Source organism: Thamnophis sirtalis, unplaced genomic scaffold (assembly GCF_051295495.1).
Source record: "Thamnophis sirtalis isolate CommonGarterSnake01/CBP01778 unplaced genomic scaffold, rThaSir2_p1.2 scaffold_5, whole genome shotgun sequence".
In the NCBI taxonomy this organism is placed as follows: Eukaryota; Metazoa; Chordata; class Lepidosauria; order Squamata; family Natricidae; genus Thamnophis; species Thamnophis sirtalis.
The window spans coordinates 63,151,338-63,160,474 of record NW_028261385.1 but is presented as its reverse complement, the minus strand read 5'-3'; the positions used below and the strand labels follow the sequence as shown (position 1 = coordinate 63,160,474).

At 37.7% G+C, this 9,137-nt stretch overlaps 1 protein-coding gene across 1 annotated transcript; it reads right to left on the bottom strand.

The window, feature by feature from the left end:
• Positions 1–1,762: 1,762 nt before the first annotated feature.
• LOC148045403 (protein FAM240B-like) lies at positions 1,763–8,343 on the bottom strand. The gene is made up of 2 exons (XM_087715109.1): positions 8,198–8,343; positions 1,763–1,923 (listed from the first exon to the last, which is right to left on the bottom strand). Exons 1-2 carry the CDS (start codon positions 8,341–8,343, stop codon positions 1,794–1,796), a joined length of 276 nt encoding a protein of 91 aa, XP_087571235.1. The 3' UTR covers positions 1,763–1,793.
• Positions 8,344–9,137: the final 794 nt, after the last annotated feature.

Below are 9,137 nucleotides of genomic sequence, written 5' to 3'. Positions count from 1 at the left end.
AATTTTCCTGTTTCTTTATATAGGTATTCCTGACTTTAATTGTCTTCTGTTCCACCATTAGTCAAAACATGTTATTTTCTATATAGCCTGTGTGTTTTTAAAAAAAATAAATCCTGCTTTCAATTTGTCTTCTTTTTTTTAAAATATCCAAATATATACATGCCTGATACATTGGTTCTTTTTCTTTCACTTTGTTTGATATCATTAATTTAAGAACATCTTGTCGCTATATTTACTAGATCTGTGGAACTGGAGATTCTGGCTTTAGGGAGAAATTGTTGAGTTTTACTTGCCCAATAGTCTGCATATAGAATGAATCTTGAGCTTTATCACACTCCACTTTGAGGCATTTGGACAAGAGGCTTACCACAACATGTGTTTAAACATATACTATGAGCCTTTTCTCACTTGCATTTACTAATAGCACAAATATGCCCAAGCAACCTTTTTTTCCTGCTGTATTCTGGTGATGTGGTCTCCATCTGATCCATAGTTCCTAAATTGTCCTTAACTGTATTAGTGTTACATTAGTGCTTTCCCCTTCTCTGGCACAGATTTGATTACAAATACAATCTGACTCACTTCACCAACCATCAATGCCACAGTCAGATGACTCGGGGGTGGTGTGGGGTGGTGGTTAGACTATCCTCTATTGGTCACATAAGGCTTTCTTAAACACTTTCAAATGTAATAATTTTACAGTTAAAGAGAGATTTTCTGAGCATCAGGATAAGAGAAATCCATTTGGTGAATCATGGATTAATCGTTTTCTGGATTAAAAAGGAAAAAAAATGAAAGTTTTAAAGATTTAAAAACTTTTAGCAAAGAACTTAACAAGAATTGGAGGTGGAGTGCCATTTGAGACAAAAATATTAAGGGTTCAGGAAGACAAAATAGGAAAAAAAGGAAGAGTGCCTTTTACTCTTTCTCTTGCGACCGAGACATTTTTAATTTTTGATTACAATATTATATTGGCAACCACCAGAAAGGGGCAAAAATAGCAGAGGGGAAGGAAGAATCACTAGTGCAACCTGCAGAGAGACTAGTAAGGCTACAAGCCCCTAAAATTTATGTGAACCCACAGGAAATCTAATAAGAACACGATTGATTTTGTTCAGTAGGCATAGATAGGGTTGCACTGAAAAGGATGGGGTTTTTAAAAATGAATGAATGTGATGCTACATCTGTAATACCATCCTGACAAACCAAAAACAAATGAGTCACTTTTATTGTTCATTTACAGAATGGGGCATTTCAGTGTTTTAAATTCCAGTGGGGCAAAACAGATACATCTTTCAACACATTTTTTTTCCAGTGACATACAGTATATTTGAGACCTAGTATTGAATTCAACTTTGGGGGAAATAAATTGTGGGAGAAATTTTATTACTTCTAATGCATCCCTGTGAGAAAACTGTTTGTTTTCCTAAAACTAACGTCGTTTCAGCTTCAAGAATTCCAAAGCATTGGACAACATTTCAAGATACACAAGTAACTACACTATATTAGCCAAAGTTACACTACATTCATTGATAATTGGAATAATAAAGAGCAGTTTTCCCCATTTAAAGACTATAGTGCTATTACCTGTCAAATATATGTAGCTAAGACTGCAGGTGGAAATTAATGATACATATAAATGATCAATATTCAACTAAGAATTAGTGGGGGGTTCCCTTTTTTTGCTGTTGGTTGATAAAAAGTTTGCAACAAGTACCCATGTTGTGTCTTTTAATAGCTTATTTATAACTCGGGTGTCACTTGAATTTCTCTTTCATAATCAAGGATCAGAATCAAGTCTGGTCAGCAGTTTGGCTAAAATTTTCAATTGGAGACACCTTATCCTGCACTTTGCCATTTTCACTGTCCTTTTGAAGCATCTTAATTTGATTTTCCAGCCTTAGAGTCCATTCATGTCGGAGCCTGGGAAGAAAGAACATACTGTGAATCTTTAGCTAAATGCTTTTGAAGTTTAGTTCTTTTGTGTAATGCTATTGGCATCCCTTTTCTTTCATCACCATTGCACTTGTCATGTGTTAATTTAGCATAGGTATCTCTCTGGCCTTCTGAGTTGGGATAGACAGAGGATACTAATAGTATAACATCATCAGAATGAAGCTTGGTGACATTGCTAGATTCCAGAGGAGTCAAACAACTGGTAAAATGCTGTCATTAGAGATACACGCTGTTTCTCCTTTGGGTATTCTCTGGATGAAGTATCAGCTCAGGGCTATCTCATAGGAAAAATAATATAGTACATGTATTGGAAATGACATCAAGGAAATTTGGGGAAGCAAACTATAGCACACCATCATCAGAACAAAACAAAAAAGAAAGTAATATAAATTAAATACATTCATTGAATCAAGAAGGGGTTCCACCACAAAACCGCGGTTTTGACGGGTCACGCAAGAAGGCATTATTTTGATCAAAGTATTGATATGGCAGGTTCCCATATATGGACTTGGGCTACTAATGTAATGTATGCATAAAAAATATCTTAGTGAAAGGGAAAATGTTCCTCATTGTAAACCCTCATATTTTTCAAATTGTCCATCAGCCACTGCTTCCCAATGTGTTAGGAGAGGACCAATCCAGATGGAGGCATTTCCATCTGACGGGATGGGGAGGTCAGAACATCTATGCACCTAATCCCTGGAATCTGGCTGTGCATCTGAGATTTTCAGTGTTTGTAGGAATAGATTGGCATTGTTGTGGCAAAACATGCCATTTGGCAAGGTATCCAATATTTTTTCAATAGTAATGAGCACTTACCCATTACCATGGTGGTGTAGTGGTTAGAATGCAGTACTACAAATTTACTCACTGCTCACTCCAGGAGTTTGATTCTGAACAGCTCAAGGTTGACTCAGCCTTCCATCCTTCCGAGGTGGGTAAAATGAGGACCCAGATTTTGGGGGGCAATATGCTAACATTGTAAACTGCTTAGAGAGGGTTGTAAAAGCACTATGAAGCAGCATATAAGTCTAAGTGCTATTGCTATTTATATGTTTGAACTTGTGATGAGAAAAGAAACCATAGCTAAAACTAATTGGTATATAAGAGTAAGGATAATTAGTTCACGTCAGATCAGTTTTCCACCGAACTCTGGACATAAAATAAACAATATTTTAGGCCTAGGATAAAGGCATCACAGGAACTCTTTGGAACCATTCTCCTTGCAAACACTGAAGTAAAATTATATTCAGAGGAAAGCATATTAAAGCCTCTGTTGCCATTGTCCCTCTTACTGAAACATAAGAGGTAAGCAATATGATAAGCACTTGCTTTGTCACTAAGCAGGCTCCAAACTCTACCTGGCTAAAAACAAGATCTGCTTTTAATTAAAACAAATAAAACAAATAACCCAAACCAAAACAGCAACAGGGGACTGACACGTTTCAAAGCAAAGAATCTAACATCAAATGCATTTACGAAAATGGATTCCACATGCGCCGAAAGCTATTTTTAGAAACAAAATTGGTAGATGGGTTTATAGCTAAGGATGTTCAAAAACTCAGATTTGGAGATAGAAAGTTCAGTTTCCCTCTAGACCAGGCTGAAGAAAACCGTCCAAATTGGAACAGGTACAAGAGGTCCCAAGATGGTCTGGCTTTGAAAGAAGTCTGTTTTATCTAGAACATCTTGTCTGGAACAGCTGAAAACACTTCTGATTCAGGGGATTTACTTCTGGAAACTACTGAATTGAGCCCAGAATTTTGAGGGATGTGAATTTTGCACATCCCGGATTGCAGTTTGGTGATTTGTTTGAAAGTGTGATTGGTTGCTTAGGAAAAACACTAACATAAAAAGAAGTAGAAGAGAATATCCTGTTAAATTATAGGGAATAACAGAAAACAGCCTCATTGTTTCACTTTCTGGTAAATCAGTGTTTTATGATTGCCCATACCCAACATGACAGCTATTTTGTGAAGAACAAGATCCCCTTGGTGGTTTTTTGTGAGGGAATTCATGATATGTTCTCTTAATTCCAATCATGCTTATCAGACTGAAAAGGTTGTGTGTCCCTGTTGCAAAGTTTTAGTAGGTCTCTGTGATTTGAACATAAAGTTCTGTTGAGGGATCATCAGTGTCTTTGGCTGAACATACTAGTTTATTGAAACTGGGAGTTCAGTTAGCGCATTAAACCCACTTCAGACTCTTATGAACTTTATGCAAATATCTTCAGAGATTCTTTGCGCGGACCCCAATCTGCTTCTAACCCTTAAATATGCTGCATGAACTTCTGGCAGAGGGATGTAATAATTGCTCAGTATAGCTATTTGTTCTCTGATTCATTTAATATCTCAGTAAACATAGTATGGCCTTTGATCTACAAATAGCAAATGTGGTATTCTCAAATACCATTCTAATCAGTTAGCAGTTTTTAAATTCAAACCACACTCTTGCAAATATTATTTATACAATCCCAGGAGACACTAAGAGATATACTTTCATTTAGACTGTTGGTTGCTTATTCATTAGTATCAACCTTGGACAAAAGGGAAGAGAAGGCAGAGTCTCATCTCCTCAATTCAAAGTAAACTTTTAAGAACTTGCCAAAACTTGATGTAGGAAACTGACAACCATTATTTAGCTGCTACTGCAATTTTGGATGGGAATGTAATTTTTTTTAAAAAAACATAGAAATGATGGCTTCATTTATTCTTAGTTTCTAGTGTGACTAGCAAATTCTTTCTTGAACCTTATAACATTCAAGTTTCATGTTTACTTTATTTTATAAGCCCGGAGGTCCATAAACGTTAATAATCTGGCTTCTAATTTCCAACAGTTTTCTTACTCTGTAAAAGAGGCTTCTGTTTTTTCATGTCATAGTAACCTGTTTTCAGTTATATTCTGAAAATGATTATAAGATTACTTTATTGTGAAATAGCAGATATGGCTGTTTTTTTCAATTTTATACTTCTTCCCACCTCTAGAAGTTCCCTTAACTGCCCATTGTTGTTGTTGTTAGTTGCAAAGTCATGACCGACCGATCATGACCCCATGGACAATGTTCCTCCAGGCCTTCCTGTCCTCTACTATCCTCTGGAGTCCATTTAATCTCATGCCTACTGCTTCAGTGACTCCATCCAGCCACCTCATTCTCTGTCGTCCCCTTCTTTTGCCCTCAATCTTTCTCAGCATTAGGCTCTTCTCCAGTGAGCCCTTCCTTCTCATTAGGTGGCCAAAGTATTTGAGTTTCATCTTCAGAATCTGGCCTTCTAAAGAGCAGTCAGGGTTGATCTCCTCTAGGACTGACCGGTTTGATCGCCTTGCAGTCCAAGGGACTTGCAGGAGTCTTCCCCAGCACCATAGTTCAAAGGCCTCAATTCTTTGGCATTCAGTCTTTCTTATGGTCCAACTTTCACAGTCATACATTGCAACTGGGAAAACCATAGCCTTGACTATACACACTTTTGTTGGCAAGGCGATGCCTCTGCTTTTTTAGTATGCTGTCTAGATTGGCCATAGCTTTTCTCCCCAGGAGCAAGTACATTTTAATTTCTTGGCTGCAGTCTCCATCTGCGATGTTTTGAAAAAGCTCAGGATGAGGAATTTGTTCACAATATTTTTTTCCCCTTTGGATTTAATTGAAACAGAGAAACCAAGGGAGGGTTGAATAAAAGACAAACATTCTCACACATTTCTTAGTCACCATACAGCCAAGGAAACTGGAAGAGATCATAGGAGAAGTTCAGCAAAATGCTCTCCTTTGTGGGTGGAAGGAAGCAAACTATTTTCCTCAGGTGGAAAAAAAATGGTTGTAAAAAATGGGGAAGACATGTTTGGCAGTGGCTATTAAAAGAAACTGAGAATAAAACTTTCAGCAGAGAAGCAGCTAATAAGAATTAGCACCTTTCCCATTCAATCTCACAATCTCTGAGGGTCCTGTTGATTAAGAAGTGTTATCTTTCTGAACCCAGAAAACTTCCTTTTGCTGTTGTACTGACTACCCTTTGGAACATTATTGCTCCTCAAATTAGATTAGCACCAACTCTGCTGTCTTTTCCCAAGTCTGAAGACCTGGATGTATTGTCAGGCATGGCAGTTAGACTCTTAATTAAAGGCAGTAAAGTTGCTGGTTTGTGGTTAACTGAGTTGTACTTAATTGCTATTACATGCACTGTTTTTCTATTTTGCATTTGGAATATAATTGCCTTTGGCTGCCATATAAATTGAATGAATGAATAAAGGTCTCCCTTCTTCTGTGAATACCCTCTCCCCATCTCTATTTTTTAATATTCATATGCATATATTTTTTTGCTGAAAAAATGTGAAAGGCAAACAAAGTACAGAGGAGGAAATAGAGTATTAAAATAATGCATGGGATCTTCAAGTGACTTCCAAGTTGCCTTGGAAGTTGATTTATGAAAATGAAATGCCAGTGTGTTAGCAATTTTGTAACCAGACATTTTCCTATAGTTAGGACCCTAGTTATGTGTTGTAGTTGTGGCTGGATTGGAGGAGAATGGAGATGGGTTTTAAATATACAAGAAGAGAACAGCTCCAGGAATAGCACAGAGACTCTCTGGGGAGAAAGGAGAGAGGATGATGCTTGGATTGATTCCAGGAACTAGGAGCTGAAGTGAGCCAAGAGTTCCTGCCAACAGCAAAACAATTTGCACATGAGTTCTACCATGTCTTAGTGTTATATTCCAAGGAAAATAGCAGCCTTGCTGCTGTTTGTAATAAATAGCAGAGTCCAAAATAAGCTTACTTCCTAAACGCAGACAGCAGGATGAGGTCAATCAGATGTGGAACAATTACCAGAGTAGTAGAAAAGCAGTGCCGTGGAACTGCCCTGTGTGTTTCAGACCTGAGGTTTGCATAATTACATTACAGTAGTGAAGAGTAAACCTATGCATATCCCTTTGGAAGTTGGCTCCATTTAACGTAGTAGACCTTACTCTCAATATACAGGCAGTTGACTTACGACCACAATTGAGCCCAAAATTTCTCTTGTTAAGTGAAACATTTATTAAATGAATTTTGCCCCATTTTACAACCTTTCTTGTCACATTTAGTAACTGAATCACTGCAGTTGTTAAATAAGTAACCCAATTGTTAAGTGGATCTGGCTTCCCCATTGACTTTGCTTATCAGAAGTTTGCAAAAAGCATCCACAAGGCCCCAGGACCAGAGGTGGGTTCCTACCGGTTCGGACCGGTTTGGCCAAATAGGTAGTAACTCAGCCACCCACACATCCGAACCAGTTCTGTCGGCAGTGCCATAGGCGCCGCCACCTTGTTTTTTGCTTATGCTCAGAAGCAATTTTTTACCTACTGCACATATGTGTGTAGTACGCATCAAGCGTGCACATGGGCAAAGTGCACACACAAAGCGCATCCCTGTGCGAACCGGCAGTAAAAGAATCTGAACCCACCCCTGCCCAGGACACTGCAACCAACATAAATATGAGGCAGTTGCCAAGCCTCTGAATTTTGATCACATGACCATGGGGATGCTGCAATGGGCGTAAGCGTGAAAAATGGTCATGTCACTTTTTTCACTGCCGTTGTAACTTTGAATGGTCACTAAATGAACTGTTGTAAATTGATGACTATCGGTAGTCTGTATTACCTTTTAGTGATACAGTGGATTGGCAATATACTTGGCATTTCTATTCTGTGTCTCAAGTCATTGGCTCTGTGAAATAAAAGTAATTCTTGACCAGTGGCAACAAATCTGCTTGGAAGGGACTTGTGGAGAGGCCTGCAAATACATTAATATTGAATGTCATTTATATGATTTTATTTGTCTAAGCTTGTTTCGATAAACTGCAGATTTCTTTCATGAAATAGAGGTATACGTTTATAATCGGATATTATTTTAATGTTGTCAGCTTCCAGATGACCTAAAGGTCATAGAATAAAGGGTGGCTTGCAGAAATAGGTAAAGGTACATCAGTGCGGATAAATGAATCAAGCAGTGATTGCTTTGGAAAAAGACAGTATATTAGCAATTCTCTTGTCAACCTTTGGACTAGCATATCATTTATGTAAAGCATCCCAAATATATATTTGTCCAGGTCTTTCTGGAATGAAATTTTGCCTTTCTTGGCCAGTGAATTCTGTTTCTGAAGTGAGTTGCTCAGTTGAACAAAGACTGATCAAAATATTAGATGTATCAAGTTTGAAACCTGTGATGCATCTTTGCTAAGCAGATTAAATTTAATGCAGATAAAATCACTCACTTATTTAATGCACTTTGGTGCAACCTAGAATCTTCATCTTCTTTTTGCTTGGTGTATGTTTCAATTATTTCTTCCCAAAATTTCTTCAAGCCATGAGCATCAGAGATTACTATGGGATGGCGTTTGGAGCCAATGTAGCTGTTCATGTTCTGAAAAGCAAATCAAAAGTACAAAGGAGACAGCACTTTTCTTTTCTGACTGCTAAAAGAATAATCCATGTCGAAGAAAACAACAAGTCATTCCCTTTCCCCCATTACATAAAAACTTTATATGAAAATAATTACCAACATTAGATTCTACTTAGATAAATATTTAAGCTAAAGATTTCTGCATTGGTTTGACAAAGGATGTTGTGCTGCAGCTCACACCTTCTTAGTTTTGTTTGCAGAGAAAGTAACCTATATATTGTTCTACAATTACAGTAAGTAATACTGTGGAACAAATAAAAAATGGGCTCTGCTACCAGATATTGCTGAACATATGAACAGGCTAAATGTATTTTAACATCAGTTTAATTAAAAAAGTGGGCTCCATCTATTGGTTTCCCTTCTTATACCTAGGACTGTACATACTTATTGTTTTTGAAGGGTTTCAGGGAAGCAAGGTAACATTTATGGTGTTTTGTATATACCTGTATTTTTCGTAGTATAAGATGCACCAAGGTTTTGAACAGGCAAATTTTAAAAAAAGTAGGTAGGTAGATAGAGGGATAGGAGGGAGAGAAAGAGAGAAAAATGCAGTAGGTAGTTAATTAGCAATTAGCAATTTAATAAATTTGTACGCCGCCCTAGGTAGGTAGGTAGGTAGGTAGGTAGGTAGGTAGGTAGGTAGGTAGGTAGGAGAGAGAGAGAGAGAGAGAGAGAGAGAGAGAGAGAGAGAGAGAGAGAGAGAGAGAGAAGTTAGTTAGATAGGTGTTGTGGCAGGAGCCGTTGGCCATCAG

What these genes read in the sequence shown, in the direction of transcription:
- LOC148045403 (XM_087715109.1), bottom strand. Translation starts at nt 8,343, where the DNA reads ATGAACAGCTACATTGGCTCCAAACGCCATCCCATAGTAATCTCTGAT. An exon ending in CACCAAAGTGCATTAAATAA is followed by an intron (nt 1,924 to 8,197) that starts GTGAGTGATTTT and finishes CTTTCTTCCCAG; the next exon opens with GCTCCGACATGAATGGACTC.